Source organism: Hippocampus bargibanti, linkage group LG08, assembly GCF_051943395.1.
Source record: "Hippocampus bargibanti isolate YZ-2025 linkage group LG08, ASM5194339v1, whole genome shotgun sequence".
NCBI classification, from domain to species: Eukaryota; Metazoa; Chordata; class Actinopteri; order Syngnathiformes; family Syngnathidae; genus Hippocampus; species Hippocampus bargibanti.
This window is the reverse complement of record NC_142741.1, coordinates 24,252,394-24,277,671: the sequence shown is the minus strand read 5'-3', so window position 1 is coordinate 24,277,671 and position 25,278 is coordinate 24,252,394. Positions and strand designations below refer to the sequence as shown.

Here is a 25,278-nt window from a genome sequence, read left to right as displayed (position 1 = left end):
GCTAACCAGCTGTATAGCAAAGCTAGTCGCACCGGTTTGCTGTCACTGCATGTAATTAAAAAAAAAAGTTCACCTAATTCCCACTGATCTGCGTGACATTTTCCGTGGGGTGTTCGCGTGAACGACTTGAGGGCACTTCACGCGTTTGATGCAGTGAAAATGAAAGAAAGGTGAGTCCGAAGTATCTAGCCGTTTGGTTAACCTCGACTACTTAACGCTAGTAGCTTCCCGATAGCCTTTGGCAGGCTAAATAAATTAAAAGGACGCCCTCGTTGACAATCAACACGATTGTTTAATAGTATGGCAGTGAAGGCTTTTATCCTTGTCAATATTTACTTATTTGTTCTGAGTCTTGGATCAACGTGAATTGACAGTTGAATTAGCACTAGCTTACATTGACACTGCTACACGGCTACTGCAGCACTGTGCGTAAAATTCTTCAAATACAAAGCTGGGTTTGCCTTTGGTTGTTGTTAAAAGCGACGTTTAACGCGGACGTTTGCTTGGCGAGAAAAGCATGTGCAATACTGTCAATAAAAAATATAAAGTGGAACATTTCAAAAGGGTTTATCGAAAGATGTGTTATGGGAGATTGGACTGAGGCGTATGGTTTATATGTTGGCAAAAAAAAAAAAAGATGTATCCTGGTCTCCTTGTTTTGTTTTCTTATCACTAAAATGGGTCATATTTTACATGTATGTCTAGATCAGTAGTTCTTAACCTTTTTAGTGGTACCGAACCCATCCAGTTTAAAAACACATCCAGTGAAATAAATAAATTATATATATATATACATGTATATATTCAAGATATAAAAATGCATTTATTAAAAAACAGAAAACGTAAATACAATTTCAAGAAATGTGTATACTTTTTAGTTGTATTAAGTTCATCCTGTCTACTTGATATCTAATTTAAAACAGATTATTTTCTTACAGACAGTGTTTTTTTAGGTGTTCAATTACCTGATATATTTCGGCCTTTGTCAGAGTGTCCACTCTGGCTGGATACTCTACTATATGGTCAGTTTTTTTGGCTAAAAACGCCTTACTTATACATGGTCGGTTTTTTTTCGGCAAAAGAAGCCGTACTATACATGGTCGATTTTTTTTTTTTTTTTTTTTTTTTTTTTTTTTTCCCCCCGGCTAAAACGCTGACTATACATGGTCGTTTTTTCGGTTAAAAACGCCTTACTATATACATGGTTGTTCATTTCGGCTAAAAACGCCCTACTATACATGGTTGTTTTTTTTTTTTTTGCCTAAAAATGCGTTACTATACTTGGTCGTTTTTTCGCCTAAAAACGCCCTACTATACATGGTCGTTTTTTCGCCTAAAAACACCCTACTATATACATGGTTGTTTTTTTTTTCGCCTAAAAACGCCTTACTGTACATCACAGGTGTCAAAGTCAAGGCCCGCGGGCCAAATCCGGCCCGCCACATCATTTTTTTTCGGCCCGCGAAAGCAAATCAAACTTGTTAAATTCCATGATGATTGCTAAAATCTGAGCCAAAATGTCATATTTTTGGATGTCAACCATAATAAAAGTTATTATTCTTGACTTCAGATTTGAAAACGAGTTATTCATTAATTTGCTGTGTGATCTATATGTAATATTTGAAGGGATTTAAACATTCTAATGGGTTCCCCAAATTCATAACGGCCCTCGAGAGGAAACCATAACTACAATGTGGCCCGCGGCAAAAAATGACTTTGACACCCCTGCTGTACATGGTCGTTTTTTCGCCTAAAAACGCCTTACTATACTATACTATACTATACTATACTATACTATACTATACTATACTATATACTATACTATATGTGTAGTTAAATCTGCTATTTTATTATTTATCATTTTACTTATTTTTTTATTGTTGTGTGCTTTGTTTTTATTATAAAGTGTCCTTGGGTGTTTTGAAAGGCGCTTGAAATTAAATGTATTATTATTATTATTTTACATGGTTGTTTTTTGGCCTAAAAGCGCATTAGTACACATGGTCATTTTTTTCCGGCTAAAAACACCTTTTAAATTTACCAACTTACTTCATAATTAATTAAAATGATCATTCGCGTTTGGTTTTGTAGTCTCTTCTGCTCATGTGCGGGGCTCTCCATATTTTCAGGTTGTTATTGTGACCGCACTCTGTATTGCCATGGAGAAGCCCTGGAGGTTGTGGGGCTCGGTAGAGCGCCGTGCTCTCACTTTAGTCTCCTGGTCCTGGGACGCCTGCCGTGTCTCACTGCTGGCTCTGATCCTAACCTTCCACCTGTATGGCGGTTTCATCCTCCTTGCTCTTATCCTTGCGTCTGTGACGGGAATCCTCTACAAATTCCAAGACGCGCTGCTCTACTTCCCCGACCAGCCGTCGTCGTCACGTCTCTACGTTCCCGTGCCGACGGGAATCCCGCACGAAAACGTGTATATTCGCACGAAAGACGGCGTGAAGCTCAACCTGATCCTGCTACGCTTCACGGGCGGGGATGCGCCTCCCGAAGTTGCGGCCGGCGGTCAGAGCGGGCCCACCACCTCGGCGCCGCCCACCATTCTCTATTTCCACGGCAACGCGGGCAATATCGGACACAGAGTGCCCAATGCGCTCCTGATGCTGGTCAACCTGAAAGCTAACGTCGTACTGGTGGACTACCGCGGCTACGGGAAGAGCGACGGCGAGCCCGGCGAGGAGGGCCTCTACCTGGACGCCCAGGCAACGCTGGATTACGTGATGACCCGTCCGGATTTGGACAAAACCAAAGTGATACTCTTCGGCCGCTCACTCGGGGGCGCCGTGGTCATCCGCTTGGCGTCAACGAACCCGCACCGCGTGGCGGCCATTATGGTGGAAAACACTTTCCTCAGCATCCCCCACATGGCGGCGACCCTCTTCTCCTTCCTGCCCATGCGACTGTTGCCCCTGTGGTGCTACAGGAATAAGTTCCTGTCTTATCGGCAGGTGGCGCTGTGTCGCATGCCCTCCTTGTTCATCTCCGGCCTGTCGGACCAGCTCATACCGCCGGTCATGATGAAGCAACTGTACGAAATGTCACCGTCACGGACTAAACGCTTGGCCATTTTCCCCGAGGGCACCCACAACGACACGTGGCAGTGTCAGGGCTACTTTGCCGCTTTGGAGCAATTTGTATGTGAGCTCCTCAAGAGCCACGCCCACGAGGAGAGCGTGCAGACATCTTCGAGTGTCACCATCATCTGAGGGCACTTTTTTGGGGGGTAACTTTTATTTCATTTCCCCCCCAAAATCTGTAAATCGGTCTTATCCAGGGAGCGGACACATACCTTTGTCTCAAGTTCCGGCCATGAATGCATTCATTTGTGACTCTTAATATGCTGAGCCTTTGGTGAGCCTTTAGTGAGCCTGGGAATGCATTCATTTGAATTAAATCTCAAGGGAAGGCACCCATCAAAAATGTCACCGAAAGTCTGGTTAATACACTGGTTATTTATGCCCATTCTCCTATTTAGTTCAAGAGCATTTAAAGGGCAACCGACACCACATCACAAAAACGTTTTATAGCATCTAAAATACCCAAAATCGGAGGCTGATGTTTTTAGTCAAATGTGTGTCCAAAAACGACTTCAAAATGAAACCGGAAATGGCCAGTTTCAGAAGGTCCCGCCCCCTTGTTTGTGACATCACGCCAGGACGTCTTGCCTCGCTCTAGAATCAAAACAATGGCTTCAGATTTGGAGAAGATGCTTTCTTGTTCCTCATCCAGTGATGATGATTCAAATAGTTCTGAAGAGGAAAGCATAAATGTTTGCAATCGATTAAAGAAGTCCTTCCGGATCAATCAATCAATCAATCAATCAGCCCTCTGGACTCCAATGTAGCGTCCCAGAAAATGCACAAGATGGCACCCAAGCTCCGTTGGAAATGGGTTGATTTGTCTGCTGGGAATTTGTGTCAACTAGTATCAAATAGTAGTCTTGGTGCAACACACAATGATCCACCATCGCGTTATTTATGTGTTTTCGATTTCGCCATCAACACGAAGTTTTCAGGCCAAACAAAGTACCCAAAATGCATTGTGTGTCGCTTTCTCGGGCAGGGGCGTTCCTGACGTGACGTCACGTCAGGAATCGTCACCAACTCGGAAAAAAAGACTTCCTGAATATTCAGCGTGAGTCTTAAAACGTAAAATTTAGCTATATGCTACATGGAATATTTGTAAAATATGCTCAGTAGAAGTGATTTTACAAATTATGGACGCCTCTTGTCCGGAGGTGTCGGTTGTTGTTATTATTATTACTACTATTATTATTGTCATTTTCAGTGTGGCCCTAATACTCCCCTGTCAAGTAGCAGAATGAAAAGGTCATCCGTTTGAGAGCTGGAATTGATTCATTATCACTTATTTTTTATGATTATTTTTTTTTGTCAGAACTATAGCATATTATGATTAACTAGTACAATGATACCTTGGTTTACGAACTTAATTTGTTCCCAGACAGTGTGTAAGGTGAAAAGTGTGTATCCCAAAAATTATTTCCCATAGGAAATCATTAAAATGAGAATAATCCGTTCCCAGGTCCCGATAAAACATAATTTTCTACTTTCTAATTTTCCTTAAAACTACATACTTAAAACTACAAAAAATATACCTTATTTTGTGTATGATAAATGTGCTATGTTATTATAATTAAAGAAATAAACTACTGTATAATAAAGTCGTTTTATTTACCTTTGTGATGGTCGTTAATGGCTTGATGGAATGGAGTGTCCAGTTTCATCAGCATTAAACACTTGATGAGGGACATAGCCTTCTTCTTTGACCATCTTGAGGAATGATCCCTTGTAGGTGCTTTCTCTGCGATAATTTTACCTTGTTCCTCATCAATTGTGTTCTGTTTAGCTGGCTTGATAGCTTTTTGCATCAAGTGTACAGATGGCTTGTGCGGGTTATTTGTGGAGCCTGATTGATGGGATATTTTAACCTTGCAGTCTACTCTGCCTTTCAACTATCAAAGTTGAAACTCTCTCACTGTCGTCTGCCTGTCTCTTTAATATTTAAACCACCTCCCCTCACTGCTGCGTTCTTGACCAATCACGTGGCTTTAACCGAAGACTGGGGGCAGGGAATAGAGGACAAAAACAGTCGGCTGCCATTTTTATGTGAGAAGAACAGGCTCGTTCACGAACGACACGTCACTCACTGAGGCAGCTCCGTGTATGAAAAAAGTTGGTATGCCAAGGTAAATTTTTCATAAATTTAACGTCTGTAAACGGAAAAGTTTGTAAGCCAATGGGTTCGTAAACTGAGGTATCACTGTATATGTATTTCAACAGACAAGTGGATGCATGTGTTATTGTAGGAAGTCAAGAATCCATCTTTTGCAAGTATTCCAATGTTTAGCGGTTATCTTTAACCTCCTGCAATGTGCCAAAATGGCTGTACTCCTTCGAGGGGGCAGCTATTAATGAGCTAATTAATCTTTCCCCGATGTCTTCCGAGAGGAGTCTGTCAAAGTTTGATGATATAAAAATCACATTGCCCTTGCTTTTAAAAAGTACAGAGCAATGAAGCCGTTTAAATATGGCACACAAGCGGAGCTTTTCAGCCATATTTGGTCCTACGGTTTGTAAAACCAAAGGTTGGCATGGAGAACAATTGCAATGAATGTAATTATTTGTGTTTGATAAGCGTGCGGGTTTCTATCTTTGTTTCTTGATCATGATCATTAGATGAGGTTTCTTTGTTGATCTCTGACATGTTGACACTTGCGCTTGATGCAACACATTCGCTTTTGTTTTCTTTCAGTGTGAACCCAGTTTGCATTGCAAGACTGTTTGAGGTCTATAGTCGGGGTCATTTTGCAAAATTGAAAGGAATGAGATTGCCTCAAAGACACCCCATGTTATTAAAGGACAACCGACACCATTTTTTTTGGTTCCTAACTGACATCAGAAAAACGTTTTATCGCATCTAAAATATACAAAACACGCAGGCTGATATTTTTAGTCAAATACAAAACACCAATAAAAATGAGTTAGTGTCCCAAAAGTACTTCAAAATGACCTCGAAGATGCCGAGTTTCAGAAGGTCCCGCCCCTTTGTTCGTGACGTCACCGCAGGATGTCTTGCCTTGCTCTAGAATCAAAAAAATGGCTTCAGATTCTGAGAAAATGCTTTCTTGCTACTCATCCAGTTATGAATATAATTCAAATAGTTCAGAAGAGGAAAGCATAAATGTTTGCAATCGATTAAAGAAGTCCTTCTGAATCAATTCGATCCATCAGGACTCCAATGTTGCGTCCCAGAAAATGCTCAAGATGGCGCCCAAGCTCCGTTGGAAATGGGCTGATTTGTCTGCTGGGAATTTGTGTCAACTAGTATCAAATAGTAGTCTTAGTGCAACACACAACGATTCACCATCGCGTTATTTATGTGTTTTCCTTCTAATTTCGCCATCAACACAAAGTTTTCAGACCAAACAAAGTATCCAAAATGCATTGCGTGTCGCTTTCTCGGTCAGGGGCCTTCCTTCAGTGACGTCACGTCAGGCCTCGTCTCCAACTCGAAAACAAGACTTCCTGAATATTCAGTGCGAGTCTTACAACGCAAAATATAGTTATATGCGGTGGAATCTTTGTAAAATACGTTCAGTCGAAGTCATTTGAAGTGATTTTACAAATTATGGACACTTGTCCGGAGGGGTCGGTTGTCCTTTAAAAGTTGCAAAGCCAGTCAGAATGTGTTTGTTTTTATAAACGTTTGCCGTAAATGGCGAGTGTGCCACAAATGGAGATTCACTGATTGAATTGTTCAAGAGTGCACGTGTGTGAGTGTGTGCGTTGCTTTCAGGAACTGGCATGTGATTGTTTCTGTAACAAACTTGCACTGTAATGACTTTTTTTTTTGTATCAAGACTTGAGAAATCAACATTTTCCTAAGCAAACGTGAATAATTCGTCTTTATCCTCCAAGTCAATGAATGACCACCTTTCCTCCCACCTTCACCATTTTTGAATTTGTATCCACTCGCTGCTTTTGGAAGCACCTCTTTTCACTTTGTGTATCCTGTGCCGTAACTTGCAATAAAGTTGATACATGAGTCCTTGCGACCCTTGTCGTATGAGTGAAACTCAGACGGTTGATTACACGACAGTATTTATGTTCAAGGAATTTTGTCTCTAGCTTGTTTCTGCTGTTTTATTATTTGAGTTAAATCAGTACAGCTCAAAAAACTTCCATTTTTCCATTGTCCCCTACTCCTGAATGTGCACCAGCCGCAGTGCTTAAAGGACAACCGACACCATTTTATTGTTTCCTAACTGACATCAGAAAAACGTTTTAGAGCATTTAAAATACCCAAAACACGCAGGCTGATATTTTTAGTCAAGTGAAAAACACCAATAAAAATGAGTTAGTGTCCCAAAACTGCCACAAAATGCTCTCTGTAATGGCGAGATTCAGAAAGTCCCGCCCCCTCGTTTGTGATGTCACGCCTGGACACTCTTCCCCAAAATGTCTTGCTCCAGAATCAAAACAATGGCTTCAGAGAGTTCAGATTCGGAGAAGACGCTTTCTTCTCCGAATCTGAAGCCATTGTTTTGATCCTCGAGCAAGGCAAGACGGCCTGGCGTGACATCACGAACAAGGGGGCGGGACCTTCTGAAACTGAAACTTTCTGATGTCATTTTGTGGCAGTTTTGGGACACTTTAAGTCATTTTTATTGGTGTTTTGCAGTTGACTAAAAATATCAGCCTGCGTGTTTTTCGGGTATTTTAGATGCTATAAAACGTTTTTCTGATGTCAGGAAACAAAAAAATGGTGTCGGTTGTCCATTAAAGGGCAACCGACGTCACTTTTTTTGTTTTGGATGTAACACACGGTTTTCCAAAAAAAAAAAAAACAGTACAACAAAATACATTGATGTGATGGAAAGACGCTACAATGCGTCTTTTTTACGGTCAGGAGGCGGTCCTTTTCAGACGTCACGTGAGGACTTGTCACCAACTCAAAAACAAGACTTCCTGAATGTTCAGCGCGAGTCTTAAAACGTAAAATATAGCTATATGCGGTGGAATCTTATTAAAATACGCCCAGTAGAAGTCATTTGAAGCCATTTTACAAATTATGGAGACGTCAGTTGTCCTTTAAATTGAAAATACGGGTTTACTGTGCATCAGTTGTGTTTATTATACTAAAAAAAAACAGGGAACCACTCAAGTAAGCGAACTCATGGGGGGAGAAAAAAAATCTCTACCCCGTGTATCGGTCAAGCCCCGAGAGGCAAACTGAGCACTGAGTGAGGTCAGGGCCGCTATTGCGGCAGGAAGCTAATGTGGTTAGCCAAGCAGAACAAGGAGGGGGAAGCATCGCTCTCTTCTTTTTTTTTTTTTTATTAAACCGGAAACTGCCGGAGAACGGATGTGAAACCAAAGAACATCGACGGTCAGAAATGGACTTGATTGCCAAAGTGTGTAAATGGCAGTGGGCTCGCATTTGAATCCTGGGGTGTGCCAGAAGCCCATTGAGTCCCGGCGGCTATCCCGGCCGGTCCTCTTGCTCACGCTTACGATAATCACCTCGTCCTCCCTGTCTGCACTCTCCTTGTACCGGCTGGTGCTCCTCAAGGCTGAGGTGGACGAGCTAAAGTCTGAGATGTTTCGCAGGAGGGAAGAGAGCCGTAAAGCTGAGCAGGTAAGCCATTGTAACATTTTTACCAGTATTGCCTATTTCAGATCTGTCGCCGCCCCGTACAAGCTTTATTTAAAAATCTAACCTACGCAACTGACATTCGGCATGGACGCTTGCAAGGATGTGAGTGATGAGAGAAGCATCCAGCCAGATCGTCAACAGCCATTCAGGAGGAGAAGGAGGCTGTCTGGAACAGACACATCAGGTGGGCGGTCGAAGCCACTGTGTCAGAAGTTCGTCTTTGTTATCTTCTTTGATTGTCCTTGGATTTAAGAGGGAAAAGGAAATTAAAAAAAGCTGCGTCAGAGACATTTCACATATGTTTCTTTAACTCCACAGTTTCACAATCTTGTCTACAGTTGTTGGCAAACAAGAGCAGGAGAATCTTCAGGAAAGGTAAAGTGAAATGTTGAATCGGAAACCTCTGAAATTGAATGTGTCTGAAGACCGAAGTCGTTAAGCCCTAAAGACTTACAAGACTTGAGTGACCCTAAAGTTTAGGGTGTGCTAGCTAGCCTACAAACTGCTCCTTAGCTTGCACCCTTGCTATCTCAGAATCAAAATCAGAAACCTTTAAAGGACAACCGACACCTCTGGACAAGTTGCGTCCATAATTTGTAAAATCACTTCAAATGACTTCAACTGAGCGTATTTTACAAAGATGACACCGTATATAGCTATATTTTACGTTTTAAGACTCGCGCTGTATATTCAGGTAGTCTTGTTTTCGAGGGGATGACAATGCCTGATGTGACGTCACGGAGGGTCCGCCCCTGACTGAGAAAGAGACACACAATGCATTTTGGGTACTGTGTTTGGTCTGAAAACCTCGTGTTGATCCGTGTTGATGGCGAAATTAGAAGGAAAACACAAATAACGTGATGGTGAATCATTGTGTGTTGCACCAAGACTACTATTTGGTACTAGTTGACACAAATTCCCAGCAGACAAATCAGCCCATTTATAACGGAGCTTGGGCGCCATCTTGTGCATTTTCTGGGATGCTACATTGGAGTTCTGACAGCTCAAATTGATACGGAAGGACTTCTTTAATCAATTGCAAACATTTATACTTTCCTCTTCAGAACTATTTGAATCATATTCATAACTGGATGAGTAACAAGAAAGCATCTACTCTGAATCTGAAGCCATTGTTTTGATTCGAGAGCAAGGCAAGACGTCCTGGCGTGATGTCACGAACAAGGGGGCGGGATCTTCTGAAACTCGCCATTTCCGGTGTCATTTTGAAGTAGTTTTGGGACATTTTAACTCATTTTTATTGGTGTTTTGCATTTGACAAAATATTAGCCTGCGTGTATTTTAAATGCTATAAAATGTTTTTCTGATGTCAGTTAGGAAACAAAAAAATGGTGTTGGTTGTCCTTTAATCAAGACTTCGTCATACTGTAATCAAACACACAACTTCTCTTCAAGGGGTCTCCACAGCGAATCAGTGTCCTCCATGTTCAGAGGTTTGATTCACATGTTTATTTTGGCCAAGCTTTTACGTCGGAGGCCCTTCCTGACGCAACCCTCTGTATTTATTCCGCGGCTTGGGACTAGCACAAGAAGACACTGGCTTGTGTCCACTTTGTGGCTACAGAACAAGCAACTCTATAAACTTTATAAATGCTCTCAAACACAAAATGGTCGTCGGCACAGCAGCATTCAAACTAAACAAATGACTTTAACAATTCCATAATCTAAAACAAAATCAATCTGATAAATGTGTCTTCTCGCGTCAGATTTTGCCCTTGAGCAATACACGGGCATCCCTTGGATGACTGGCCTAAGGAGAGGGTCTTCACTGGAGGTGGTCGGAGACAACGTGCTGGTCCAAGAGGAGGGTTTTTACTTTGTCTACAGTCAGGTTTGCCACGTTCTTTCATAATTTGAACACACGGTGGCGCCAATACTCCATATATTAAACTACCTGGTTTTCCAAGGGAGAAGACTGCAGCAGAAACGACCAATGCGCATAATGATGCGTGCTTGTTAAATGAATATTGAATGATACATCATTGTTCACGCATGATAAAACCCAGGTAATAGACCGAGCCCATGCAAAGAACACTTTATTAGTTATACTTGCACCAATCTAATAAAATCCATTACAAGAGCTTTATTTAAAATAAGAAAAAAAAAAATCCACCTCTGTGAGATACCGATTTACTGTATCATAAAAAATTTCAGGGAAGGTTTAGTTTACCATTTAGTTCTAGGTACGTATTTACATGTACTTAATTGGATCGCAGACAGAGTGTGTCAGGCGAAAAATGTGTATCCCAAAAAATAATTTCCCATAAGAAACCATTAAAATGAGAATAATCCGTTCCCAAGTAGAAAACATAATTTTCTACTTTCTTTTTTCTAAGCATTAAAACTACACAAATATACCTTATTTTATGTATAATAAATATGCTACAGTATTATGATTAAAGAAATCAACTGTACTATATAATAAAGTTGTTTTATTTACCTTTGTGATGGCCGGTTTCCTCAGCCTTAAACACTTGATGAGGAACGTAACCTTCTTTCACCATCTTGAGGAATGATCCCTTGGAGGTGCTTTCTCTGCCATAATTTTATCTAGTTCCTCATCAATTGTGTTCTGTTTAGCTTGGTTGATAGCTTTTTGCATCTTGTGTACAGATGGGATACAGATGGGATATTTTAACCTTGCAAGGTGCAGTGCACCCTAAATACAAAACAGTTTTTTTAGTTGGCCATTCATTGAAGTTGCGCTTTATACTCCGAAGCGCCTAATTGGGCGGAAAATATGATAACTGTTCTTAAAAAGCGAATCACATACAAATCCAATATTCTTAAGAAGCATGATAAAAATGGACTTATATCATCCTTATTTGGTCAGGTCTACTACATGGACAGCAGGTTTGCAATGGGGCACGTGGTGATCCGCAGGAAGAGGACGGTGGTGGGCGACGAGGCTCGGGACGTGATCCTGTTCCGCTGCATCCAGAGCATGGACAGCGTTTACCCTTACAACACGTGTTACACAGGAGGTGCATTATTATTATTTTTTTTATTACTCACTGTACTATTTTTTTTATTAGTTATTAATAGATATCGAAATAGAAATAGAAATCAAATGTATTATTATTATTATTATTGTTATGGTTATTATGATAATTAGTAGTACTACCCGGCTAGCTATCTAGCGAGCTACCTAGCTGGCTATCTATTTGCTATCTATTAGCTATCTGGCTGGCTCGCTAATCTATCTAGCTGGCTATATAATAGTTACGTGGCTACCTAGCTAGCTGTCTATCTATTAACTATCTATTGGCTATCTAGCTAGCTTTCTATCTATTTGAGTTACTTCCGGGTTGAGTGAACACTGGCGCGTGTGGCTGCCGCTGCTCACCCGCACACAAAAAAAAATCCTGTGACTCTCAAGTGTCCTTGAGAGTTTTGAAAGGCGCTTAGAAATCAAATGTATTATTATTATTATTATTATTATTATTATTATTATTATTTCTATTACTACTACTATTATTACTACTATTATGACTATTATTATTTTTATGACTATTTTTCTTCCTATTTTTATTATTCTTATTCTTACCATTATTATTACTAATATTCTTATTCTTATTCTTATTATTATTCTTATTCTTATTACTCTTATTATTACTCTTATTATAACTCTTATTGTTACTCTTATTGTTACTCTTATTATTACTCTTATTACTCTTATTATTACTCTTATTATAACTCTTATTACTACTATTATTACTACTATTGTTATTACTCTTATTATTACTATTATATTTACTACTATTATTACTATTACTATTTTTATTACTATTTATTACTATTACTATTTTTATTGTTATTATTATTACTATGATTATTATTACTTTTATTAGTATTAGTATTAGTATTAGTATTAGTATTATTATTAAACAGCAGTGCGGAGTGTCTCGAGGCCAGCAGCAAACAGCAATGCCAGTTCAAAGTGTGAAGTGTGCTGACGTTCCCCTCAGGTGTGGCGAAGCTGGAAGTGGGCGACCAGTTGGAGCTGCTGATCCCCAGGTCCACTGCCAACGTGTCCCTGGATGGCGACGCCACCTTTGTCGGCGCTGTCAAGCTGCTTTAAAGCCTGTCGCTTCATATCAGAGCAGAGGGAGCTGTGATTCCCGTGACCTCAAAGGCGAGAAAAGACATTTCGTTGGCCATTGTTTTGTGATGGTTTTTTTTTAACCTTTCTCTTTAATTTATGAAATTACACTTACCCAATTTACATCTTTTGAAACCATAATAGAAATTTAATATTTAATTATTTTATTGGCTTCTCAAGAAGGCATATCAATCAAGACATGCTGAAATATTTTTTTTACAATACAGTAATACCTTGGCTTACGAACTTAATTGGTTGCCAGACAGAGTGTATAAGGCGAAACTGTCATCTTCATCTAGGAGATCTGACCTTGGACAGAATTTAGGACTTGGGAAACTCCTTTATGACCGAAGCAATTTATGACTTGAAACTCCTTCACAGGAAGAGCTCATTAGCCAGGTTACGAAATTGATCAGTTCATGGAAGAGACAATGTTTTATTGCTTACAGCTGTTTGCGCTGAGATCGCCCAGGGGTGTGGTATTCTAATCAAGAAGACTATGTATCACTTAAATTTGCATATACTCTCAATAAATAGCTTGGCAGAGGGCTGCAGAATTCAGGCGTCTGTCATGAATGACTGCGTTCCCTTCCGGTAGTAAAAGACAATCTTTCTGGGTGCAAGCTTTCGTCCACAGCGTCCGATTTTACATCTCTGACATGAAGAACCCGAAGAAAATGTATGCAGTCACTGGAAGAACATCCAAACCGTATCTACTCAACTTGTATCCAAGAAGGCTCAAAGTTGGACAAAGCCCAGTCCGTGGTTGCCTCCTCTCTATGGTGTCATGACTCCATTTGGCTGGTGTGATGCGGTAGAGGAGTGGGACAAGAAAGTCAAAAATAGGAAAGCGCAGGAAGCCCCATTTCAAATGGCCTTAATGGATAAATGGAAACGAAGCCACAGCCGTTAGCGGAAAGAAGCCTGCGTGTAGTGGCGGACAAGGCCCGAGGTCGGAAGCCATTTATCATGCAACGCTAAGAGGAAGCAGCTGTATTGGAAAAGCATTCGTCCTGTTTGAAGGCAAAATGGGCCAAACATGATATTAAAATGTCCTGACCCACCCTCCCTTTTCCAAAGGTCTTTGTGGGATTCCATGGCGACGGCTGGCATGTTTGGCGGAAGCTCATGTCATTGTGGATCCCACACACAAAAAGAAAAATCAGCATCTGACCGGGCAATCAGGAAATGAGAACCACAGAGTACACATGCTGGCACCGACTGTGCATTTGGGTGAAGAAAAAATAAAGCCACAAGAGACAGACATTTTGTACACTAACAAAAAGATTATTGGATTGGATTGAATTAGCCTGTATTAGTCTCGCAGTGGAGGAATTTACATTTCACAGCAGCAAAGTGAGGAAAGGAAAAATCAGAATAGGAAAGCCTTTAAAGGACGACCGACACCATGTTTTTGTTTCCTAACTGACATCAGAAAAACGTTTTATAGCATCTAAAATACCCAAAACACGCAAGCTGATATTTTTAGTCAAATGCAAAACACCAATATAAACGAGTTAAAGTGTCCCCAAACTACTTCAAATGACCTCGGAGATACCGAGTTTCAGACGGTCCCGCCCCCTTGTTCGTGACATCACGCCAGGACGTCTTGCCTTACTCGAGAATCAAAACAACGGCATAGAACAAGTCCTTCCGTGTCATTTTGAGGCGTTTGGAATGCAATGTAGCGTCCCAGAAAATGCACAAGATGGCGCCCAAGCTCCTCCTGATTTTTCTGCTGGGAATTTGCGTCAACTAGTATCAAATAGTAGTCTTGCTGCAACACAAAACGATTCACCATCGCGTTATTTATGTGTTTTCCTTCTAATTTCACCATCAACACGAAGTTTTCAGACCAAACAAAGTACCCAAAATGCATTGTGTGTCGGTCAGGGGCGTTCCTTCCGTGACGTCACGTCAGGCATCGTCATCAACTCAAAAACAGGACTTCCTGAATATTCAGCACGAGTCTGAAAACATAAAATATAGCTATATGCTGTGAAATCTTTGTAAAATACGCTCAGTAGAAGTCATTTGAAGTGATTTTTACAAATTATGGACACAACTTATCCGGAGGCGTCGGTTGTCTTTTAAGTTTAGCATGGGTTGTTAGTGGAAATTATGTAAAATGTTTGGCTCGTGCATACATGATACCAGTCATCTGCAAGCCATTGGTTTTATGTGCAGTGTAGAATGTGAAAATATTTTCAAGTGATTTGGGATGATTATCGTTTGCGGTGCAGGTTTTTTTGCAATTTCAATTATTCATCTGTCTTCGTTTACTGCAGTAGGCGCATCGGATTTTATCCAAAGTGAAATGCTCTCTCATTGGAAAATGGCTCCCTGGCAGGAGATGAATGACAGCCACTTGTCAACCTCTCCATCTACCACTTTACTCTGTTTTATGGCTCCAGGATGTAGACCACACACACACACACACACACACACAGCACGCACGCACACACACACACACACACACGCATTACACGAAGCTGTCTCTGTAAATATTGAGTGCATTTCATCCCTCCAACTTTATCCTGAGTCATGAAAGCAACAGCACTCAATCTTTCCAATTCACTTTTTAAATGTGGAATTAATTTCCCAGTGGCAATAATCCGAAACAGACATCAAAAAGTTGCTGTGAGTCATAATAAAACTTCTCAATTTGAACCAAAAAAAAAAAACCAGAACATTCACAGAGCAGAAAACAAACAATATACAACAATACACGATACCACTGAAGGCCTTAAAACGTAAAATATAGCTATATGCGGTGGAATCTTTGTAAAATACGCTCACTAGAAGTCATTTGAAGTGATTTTACAAATAATGGACACAACTTGTCCGGAGGTGTCGGTTGTCCTTTAGCTCTTTACATTTTTCATTCTGTGAGTTGATGCTGCTGAGTTCAGCTACGTTGAGCCACATGCAGTGCTTGTAGGTTGATTGAGATGTATTCAGAGACCATTCAAACAGCTCGATGACCCTGCAGCAATGACAGAAATGAAGTGAAAACTAATTCCGTATATCCCCGACGAGGGCCATGTCAAAAAGATGCAAAAGTCAAAGAGGTTCGCCATTTTATTTCAGTCTTCACACCACCGCAGCACTTCCTTCGCCACCCCCCCCCCCCCCCACCCGCCCCACCCGGTTCCCATTGTGACACAGCAAGTCGATAGATTTCATTTAGATAGCATTTCACCCGGCTGACATCAGTGGTCGGACAGCTGACTGAGCAGACGCGATTGATTGATTGATGCTGGGGAATGGAGGTGGGATTAAGGCTGTGGGGGTTCGGGGGGGGGGGGGGGGGGGGGGTGACTCACCAGCAAATTGAATTAAGACTGACTGCGATGCACACTTGTAGTGAGGAAAAAGATGCAATTGTTGCACGGGTTAGGTCATCATTTTCACTCTGTCAATCGCACCTAACAAACCGCCGCTTTGACCACTGTTAAATTACAGAGGGAGATGAATGGATTCTTTTATTCAACCCCCTTGAAGGAAATGAAATTGTCTCACCAGCAATATTCACACACGACCACACATAATAAATAATGGAGTACAAAAAAAAAAGATACAGATCTGCATTGAGGAGGGATTAGAAACGATTTTAATTGAATCTAAAGATGAGAAGAAAAGGTGAATGTGTCGTTGCAGTGCTCAGAGCAGCCTGTAAGAAATGAATTGATTGTATATTGGCAATCACTGTGTCGTGTGCATTTCTCTTTGTGACTGGAATGGAACTGCATCACACGGTTTCCATTATGATCTATCTAACTAGCTGGCTAGCTAGGTAGGTAGATTCCTAGGTAGGTAGGTAGATGATTGGTTGGTAGGTAGGTTGGTAGATATGTTGGTAGGTAGGTTGGTAGATATGTTGGTAGGTAGGTAGGTTGGTAGGTAGGTAGGTAGGTTGGTAAGTAAGTAGGTAGGTAGGTAGGTAGGTAGGTAGGTAGATGATTGGTAGGTAGGTAGATTGGTAGGTTGTTAGGTAGGTTGGTAGATATATTGGTAGGTAGGTTGGTAGGTATGTTGGTAGGTATGTTGGTATGTTGGTGTGTCGGTTGGTAGGTAGGTAGGTAGGTTGGTAGGTAGGTAGGTAGGTAGCAAGATAGGTAGGTAGCAAGATGGCTAGGTAGCAACATGGATAGCTATCAAGATGGCTAGCTACCAAGATGGTTAGGTAGCAAGATGGCCAGGTAGCAAGATAGCTAGCTCGTTATGTAGCGAGCTAGCTATCTTCAAACAGACATGTTTTGGATTGTTAGGCCTCAGCGAAGGAAAATGACCCGAGTCAAGCAGGATGTCTTGGACTATGTCCCAAGTGAGGCTCAGTAGACCAGGCATTTGTCCAGCTAAAGCTAACGACAGGTGGTAGTCGTGGGGTCACAGCTGGTGGCGGCAATTTATTTGGGAAATGGGACACTTCCAGGAGAAGGCGAAGATTAAATTCCAACATTTGCTCTGAGTTGATCTCCTTCTGTGAAAAGAAAAAAATGGATCCTGTGTATCAGACCCAAAGTTTGACCTTTTACTTTATGATCTTGTGAGCTCAAAACACACCATGGCCCTTACTCATATGAAAGCTGGCCCTGCTCTTGCTGGTGGAAGTCTTTGGTTCCTTTCCAAGACTATTATTGGATACTATGTCAAGAAGGAGTATTAGGATCGTTCTCTGGACTTGCCAGGACTTGACAAAGCTATATTTAGTGATTCTCGAGCAGGGCGGTGTGTGACCCATAGTGATGTCACGAACAAGGGGGTGGGACTTTCTGAATCTCCCCAGTTTCGAGCTCATTTGTGGCAGTTTTGGGACACTTTAAGTCATTTTTGTTGGTGTTTTGCATTCGACTAAAAATATAAGCCTGCGTGTTTTGGGTATTTCAGATGCTATAAAACGTTTTTCTGATCTCATTTAGGAAACAAAAAAATGGTGTCGGTTGTCCTTTAAGGGAGTAGTCCACTGCTCCCCCCACCTCTGTCCATTACTGATATATATAGGGCCAGAGCTACCAGCACAAGTTTAGTTCGCTGACGAAGCTTTTCAGATGAGGAGCGAAACGTCCAACACCTTCAAAGAAGCACAGATGACGACTGAAGAAACCTTTTCATTGATGGACCACTCCTGCACGTCTGAGAGCTTCCACAGACACACAAAATATGAAGTGTATTCATCCCCAGACCGTTTGCACTTATAAAACCTTCCATGCTTTTGTGAAAGCCTTTCGACAGATTTTGTGGTTACTGACCAGCTAATAATGCAGCCATCTGAAAATGAAACTACTGAGAGTGTAAAATTTACTTAATAATAATAATAATAATAATACATTTCATTTCTAAGCGCCTTTCAAAACTCTCAAGGTCGCTTTACAGTCACTGGAAAGGTTTTTCTGTGGGTGACCAGCGGCAGCCACACGCGCCAGCGTTCACTGAACCCGGAAGTAACTCAAATAGATAGAAATCTAGCTAGCTAATACGTAATAAATTACAATCAGCCTGATAAAGCCTGCTGGGATGAGTTTCTCACCTGTATTGGTTCTTGAGTGTCTTTTTAGGAGTCCCTTCACAGAAAGTCTTTGGCCACAAGCAGAGAAGGAAAAAGGTTTCTCACCAGTGTGCATTCTTGTGTGGCTAATTACAGTAAATGGCTCTTCTGAGAGAATTCTTTGCCACAAACTAGCCAGGCAAGGTTTACCCTTCCCAAGGTCAACCTAGCGCCCAATTAACAACAGTGGTGGTCATTAACTATTCATTCTTCATTTTTTTTGTTGTTGTATTTGGACTCATGTCGCCATATCAGCGCAGCGCAGACAAACCCATCTGTTCCGTGGGCTCAAATACGTCTTTTGTTTTTGTTGTGCGTCTGTGTGCAAATGCGACAGCTGCCTTGTGTCTAAATGGGAGAGATTCCAGGCGCTACTTTGTGTCTGGCACATCGGACACTTGTCTTGATAAAAGTGCACTTCATTGCAAAAACTCTTCAGTTTGAGGGAGTCCACACACTTCCTTTTGTTTTTGTTTATTTTATTTTTTGAATTAAGTACCCCTCCTACATGTATGTGAGTGGAGTGACGCTTATGTGGGTGGGAGGGGGTTGGAGAGGGGGTGCAACTGTACCTCTCGGCTAGAGTAAGTGGGTTGGGTTTATTTAGGTCTGGAGAGTTGGCTGTAGGAGGGACAAAGAAAGCCGGCGAGAGAGATGTGAAAGTCTGAGCGAATCCAAGCGGTAGTGTTGCTATGGTGACGGCAGAAACGCATGAATGAATGACATCACAGCGGCGGGGAGGTCGGAGAGTGTGAAATTGATTTGGTGGCGGAGCGCAAGGGGGAGGCGGCTGTCGTTGGGTCTTAGTCAGTTAGTCGGGCGGGCGGGCGGGCGTGTAGGCACACATCGCTCCATTTTACGTTTTTTTTTTTCCGGTGGATGCATTCTCACTGGTAAGTCTTGGCTCTCCTCTGGTTTATGTCGCAGGTGTGGTTGCTCTCTTCGTTGAGCCAAGTGATGGAATTGTCTGTGTGTTGGTTCGCGATTGTGATCATGTGATTGTTCGGGGCTGCCGCTTGGAGAATGAAAGAAAAAGCAGAGGTGCAGTTTGGCATTTGCCATCGTTCTAAATATACAGTTTGGTGTGGAAGAATGTATATGCGCGAAGGGCGAGGCATGAGCAGCTGATTGCGCTAGATTGATTTCAGAGAGCACTCACAACAAGGTTGATGACCAGTTTCACAACTTGTTACACCACGCTGGGCTTTTGTTTTTAGGGCAAAGTCATTTTAGGGAAGTTTGATGGCTCTTGGCGATCAAACCACAAGGTCAATTACTTGCCCTTGGTCATACTCAACTAGATCCCTGAAGTTAGCAGTTGTTCTTCATCTCGGCATGCCACCCCACGGCGGCTTCACTGGCAAAGTCAATGCTATTCATCTGGCGGTGTGATTAATGACCCAGTTGACCCACGCTGACCCCCGAGGGACTAACAGCCCAAGTTGGACAGAGTCACTCCAAAATCAGAAGGCAGTCTTAAACAGTCTTTTTGGATTTTTTCCCCCTATTTTGGCCGCCATCCTGAATGAGGAAAGGGATTAAATCAGGAATGAAAGGATCAACATTTGGATATGGGATGCTTAAAGGACAACCGACGTCACTTTTTTGTTTCCTAACTGACATCAGAAAAACGTTTTATAGCATCTAAAATACCCAAAACATGCAGTATGATATTTTTATTCAAATGCAAAACACCAATAAAAATGACTTAAAGTGTCCAAAATTTGCAAAAAATTGTGCTGCGAATTGGGAAAGTCAGAAAGTCCCGCCCCCAGTTTGTGGGGGCGGGGGAAATGTCTCACCCAAAAAGAGGCAGAAAATGGCGACCTCTTGTGAGGAATTAATCAGCCCGTTTCCACAGGCTGATAAATTCCTTCCATGGAGCTTGGACGCCCTCTTCTGGCTCTTTCTGGTGGAACATGAGGTTTTCAGACCAAACAAGCATTGACGTGATGGAAGGACTGCTACAATGTGTCCTTTTTTTTTCGGTCAGGGGCGTTCCTTCAGTGACGTCACGTACGGACTCGTCACCAACTCAAAAACAAGACATCCGGAATATTCAACACGAGTCTTAAAACGTAAAATATAGCTATATGCGGTGGAATCTTTGTAAAATACGCTCAGTAGAAGTCATTTGAAGCCAGTTTACAAATCTCCGGACACAACTTGTCCGGAGACGTCGGTTGTCCTTTAATCTGTTCCCCAGACGACCAGCTGATCAACGGATCTGTTGGTTTGAATTAGAGGTGGTTTAAATTGAGCACAAAATACAAACCTTCTAGTGCAGGGGTGTGCAACTGAAAACCTGCGGACCACGTGGCCTGCTCTGATTGGCCCCTTGAACCCAAAAATAAATAAATAAATAAATAAATAAATAAATAAATAAATGGATGGATGAATGAATGGATCAATGAATGAATGAATGAATGAATGAATGAATGAATGACAAAAAAATGTCGGCAGCCATTGTCTTTTTTGGAGAATGGCTTCATTCTCTCTCTATCTGTAACCCCCCCCCCCCTCACTGCTGCGTTCTTGACCAATCACGTGACTTTAACCGATGACTGGGGGCGGGGATTATAGGACCAAAACAAGCCGGATGCCATTTTCTTGTAAGGAGAACGGGCTCGTTCGCCAACGACACATCACTCATTGTGGCAGCTCCGTGTATATTCCAAAAAATAGTTTGTCTGCCAAGGTAAAAATGTCGATAAATTTAATATTCGTAAACCGAAAAGTTCATAAGCCAAAGGGTTCGTAAACCGAGGTATCACTATAATTTAAATTCACACCTGTAGAGGGAGCCAAAGAGCAAATCCAAACCATTATTCTCCACGCTTGCGCTAATGTCATGTGACATTTGGATCTCAAAGCATGACGTTTTCATAGTCACATCCTCCTCTGTGAGCATGTGGTGTCATTGACGGAGTGTTGGGGGGGGGGTGAATGGTGGGTGGTGGGGGCGTGGAGGGAGAGGGTGGATTGTTTCACCACTGCGGCTGAGGTGTGAATTTCTGCGTCTTGGCGATGCGCTTATGCATTATTTATCAAGTGCAATTTTAGAGCACGCTTCTTGGGGTTGTCTCTGCATCCAGACATGAGCTCACTACAGATTCACTTCTCACAGTTGTCCCGGCGTGATTTGTCAGATGTTTCAACGCATTTGGCTGACCTGATTTCACATCCTTTTCTTCCCCACTTTGCTTCCCTTTCAAAATGGCTCTGCAGTTCCACTCTCTCCACCAAATAAACCTCACCTGTCTTTTGAATGCTTTTTATCATTTTGGGCACAGTGGCTCATAATCTCCCAGCAGACAGTGCAGCGAAACCCCACAAACGAGTACAATGCATGTCACGTTTCTTAAAGGACAACCGACGCATCCGGACAAGTTGTGTCTATAATTTGTAAAATCACTTCAAATGACTTCTACTGAGCGTATTTTACAAAGATTCCACAGCATATAGATATATTTTACCTTTTAAGACTTGGGCTGAATATTCAGGAAGTCTTGTTTTTGAGTTGGTGACGATGTATGAAGTGACGTCACTGAAGGAACGCCCCTGACCGAGAAAGCGATACACAATGCATTTTGGGTACTTTGTTTGGTCTGAAAACTTTGTGTTGATCAGTGTTGATGGCAAAATTAGAAGGAAAATACATAAATAACGCAATGGTGAATCGTTGTGTGTTGCACCAGGACTACTATTTGATACTAGTTGACACAAATTTGATTGCAATACTAGTTGCGATACTAGTTGACACAAATTCGATTCCAAACATTGATGCTTTCCTCTTCAGAACTATTTGAATCCTATTCATAACTGGATGAGTAACCAGAAAGCATCTTCTCCGAATCTGAAGCCGTTGTTTTTATTCTCGAGCAAGGCAAAGACGTCCTGGCGTGACGTCATGAACAAGGGGGCGGGACCTTCTGAAACAAACTTTCTGACGTCATTTTGAAGTAGTTTTGAGACACTTTAAGTCATTTTTATTGGTGTTTTTCACTTGACTAAAAATATCATCCTGCGTGTTTTGGGTATTTTAGATGCTATAAAACGTTTTTCTGATGTCAGTTTGGAAACAAAAAAATGGTGTCGGTTGTCCTTTAAGGCTGACTGACATTCTCTTAAACTGTCAGTACAGCCAACAGCCGCACTGCAGTAGCTTCTCTCTCACACTTTCTCTCTCTGTTTCTCTCTCTCCCTCTCTCTCTTTATTCATTCTTTCCCATTAACCCCCAATACACATTTGTCTCCATAGGATCTCCTCTTTATTCCTTTTCCGCCAAAGCAACATTTTCTCCATTCTTATCACCTGTATGACCTTGCTTGTCCCCCCACCCCCCGTCCCACACATCTGTCTTTACGAAGCCTAAAGTCCCATTTCAATGAATGAAATTCATTAAACGCACCCACGCCCCTTTCAAAAGCACACCCACGCTCACACTCCGTTTTTCATTTGCATGTGTGCGTGAGTCACAACGCAAGATAAGGAAACCGGCATCTGAAAATGTGGAGGTGAAGAGCATTGCGTCATCGGGGGGGGGGGGGGTGTCGAGAGGGAGGTTGGACCGAGCCGGCTGTCAGTCAGTGACGTGAGGAACACGTGTGACCGTCATGGCTGGGAAGATACTGCGCCGTGGTTCTTTGGCTGGAGGCGAAGTGCTCTAGGAGGCAACTTACTTGCTGGATGTCGCTGTGACAGTGTGCGGCATTTAGAGCTTCTGCTGCTCGTTGTCAATGATGCCCAGAGTAGGAGGACATTTTTTTTGGGGGGGGGGGGGGAGTCAGATGAATAATGCATCCAGTTCGTGGTGGAACCTGTAGCTGCCGATTGGGACTCCTGCATGACCGGCTTTGGTGTCATCCTACCCGCTAGATTATTATATTTTCGCCTAACAGATGGACTCCTATAACTCTAAAATGTCTCACTACCATTTTATCAAATGCTGTAAGTACCCCGTCCTTATTGTTGCACGTGTAGCTTGACCTGACAGTAATTTTGCATGCTTGATGCGTGAAGTTGACCGGCGAATTGCGGCAGGTCTCAAGCGGTGAATGACCGGCGTTTCTTTTTCACTCGAGCAAAAACGCTTGAGAGGGAGAATGACGAGAGGGAGATTTCGACAAGTGCTGAGGAAGCGAGAGGATGGAAAGTCTAATTGACATCCAGCCAAGATGTGCTGTGGGATGAGTAATGGGAAATGTTGCAGGGGATGAGGCGCCGCAAATCCTTCAAGTACATCTCTGCGTCAACATATATCAAGCGTGCAGTGTTATTAGCTGCAATCGGCATGAAATGTTTTACATTCAATCAATGACTGATAGCAAGTGGAATGACATTTGTGCAATCTGTGTACAATTTATGTGATACGCGCACTTCTACTCGTCTCACTCAATTCAACCGTGCACAGGTTTTAGGATTGTGTTTTTTGGAGGGGGAGAATGAGCTTGAATTAGCAAATTCTTATTTAGTTCATGGTAGAAAGAATGGTGGATTGACTGAGTATGTCATGATTTTGGCTGAGAGTTAGTAAAACAGTGATGCATTGATTTACGAACTTAATTGGTTCCCAGACAGAGCGTATAAGGTGAAGTGTGTATCCCAAAAATTAATTCCCCATAGGAAACCATTAAAATGAGAATAATCTGTTCCCAGGTCCCCATAAAACAACATTTTCTACTTTCGAATTTTCTAAGCCTTAAAACTACACAAAATATACCCTATTTCATGTATAATAAATGTGCTATGATATTATAATTAAAGAAATAAACTGTACTGTATAATAAAGTCATTTTATTTACCTTTGTGATGGTCGTTGATGGCTTGATGGATAGCTTTCACCATTTAGCTTGTAGCCGACGTGCACATTCCACCATGATGTCCCTGATACACTGGTGCAAAGACGCTTAGACCCTCTCCTGTTTCATCTAGAACTGCTTCATGTAACAAAGAGGGTACAGAAAGTGCTTAAGAATGAATGATTCTCTGTGTCTTTGTGTTGTCATATTATTTGTTTATTTAGTTTTTTTTGTTCTTTTAACTTCAAGACGGCGCCACGAGAGTGGCTGCCTTTCTAGCAGCTCATGTACAGTAAAGTCTCGTTATATCGATATTCAAGGGAGTCCGAAAAAATATCGATATAACCGGGACTATCGATATATCCGACCCTGTTTGCATGTAATTTTCTCAGTGCGTGCATAGAAATAGCATTGATATAACCGGGAATATCGATATATCCGATATCGATATAACGAGACTTTACTGTATTTTGTTTTCCTACTTTCTGTATGTACTGCCGATTGAGGCCCACTAGTATTATCCCTGCAATGTTGATAGTCTTTTTTTGAGAATTTGTTTTGTCTCCCCAACATTTCATTAACAAACATTTTTATTCCTCGCGTCTGTGTAAGCTCTCAGTCGTACAGGAGTGGTCCATCGATGAAAAGGTTTCTTCAGCCGTCATCTGTACTTATTTGAAGGTGTCGGACGTTAAGCTTCTTATCCAAGAGGCTTCGTCAGCGAACTAAAATGTTTTACTGGTAATTTCAGCCCTATATCTATATCCCTACTGTCCAGTGGTGGCGGTGCCAGACTCTGCTATGATTGGTCCCTGCTCTCAGGTTGGGGGGGGGGAGCAGAGAACTACTCCATGCGGCTACACTGATTACTTCTATTGTCCTGCCTGAGTACGACTGGCCTGATTGCCCCATTTGCTCTGGTATCACCTCATCAGCATAACTAAGCCTATGTTGCCTAAGACGTCTGTTGTACGAACGATCCAAATTGAGCCTCACCCCACCATGGCGATTTAGTGAAGGATTTTGCTGTTTTATGAAAATAGCTCCTTTTATTCCCCTTTCAAACTATCTATTTTCTTTCGCTAAGATTTTAACCTCATTGTCGTCAAATTGGTGGTTGCTA

General features: G+C 41.9%; 3 protein-coding genes across 8 annotated transcripts in view; all 3 read left to right on the top strand.

The window, feature by feature from the left end:
* abhd13 (abhydrolase domain containing 13) lies at positions 1 to 23,987 on the top strand. 2 transcript variants are annotated; one of them, XR_016115804.1, is made up of 3 exons: positions 1 to 170; positions 2,130 to 4,482; positions 23,945 to 23,987. XR_016115804.1 is itself a non-coding variant. In XM_089002801.1 (2 exons), the coding sequence occupies exon 2, from the start codon at positions 2,160 to 2,162 to the stop codon at positions 3,213 to 3,215; it is 1,056 nt and encodes a 351-aa protein (XP_088858927.1). In that variant the 5' UTR covers positions 1 to 170; positions 2,130 to 2,159; the 3' UTR covers positions 3,216 to 7,077. The 2 variants fall into 2 exon arrangements, 1 of the variants encoding a protein (XP_088858927.1); XM_089002801.1 differs by lacking the exon at positions 23,945 to 23,987 and having other exon boundaries at positions 2,130 to 7,077.
* tnfsf13b (TNF superfamily member 13b) lies at positions 7,848 to 12,810 on the top strand. The gene is made up of 6 exons (XM_089002805.1): positions 7,848 to 8,667; positions 8,785 to 8,869; positions 9,004 to 9,060; positions 10,410 to 10,534; positions 11,537 to 11,687; positions 12,672 to 12,810. Exons 1-6 carry the CDS (start codon positions 8,452 to 8,454, stop codon positions 12,782 to 12,784), a joined length of 747 nt encoding a protein of 248 aa, XP_088858931.1. The 5' UTR covers positions 7,848 to 8,451; the 3' UTR covers positions 12,785 to 12,810.
* Positions 12,708 to 25,278, top strand: part of myo16 (myosin XVI) — a 101,981-nt gene continuing 89,410 nt past the window's right edge. For 3 of the 5 annotated variants that reach the window (XR_016115799.1, XM_089002781.1, XM_089002778.1), the window contains exon 1: positions 22,954 to 23,304. Coding sequence is in view for 2 of the 5 variants with exons in the window: in XM_089002781.1 (XP_088858907.1) it covers positions 23,256 to 23,304 (49 nt within the window). In the remaining 3 variants the exon portion in view is untranslated. Of the gene's footprint in view, positions 12,839 to 19,203; positions 19,247 to 22,953; positions 23,305 to 25,278 lie in introns of those variants that run through there. The other 2 variants (XM_089002779.1, XM_089002780.1) reach the window with 2 other exon arrangements.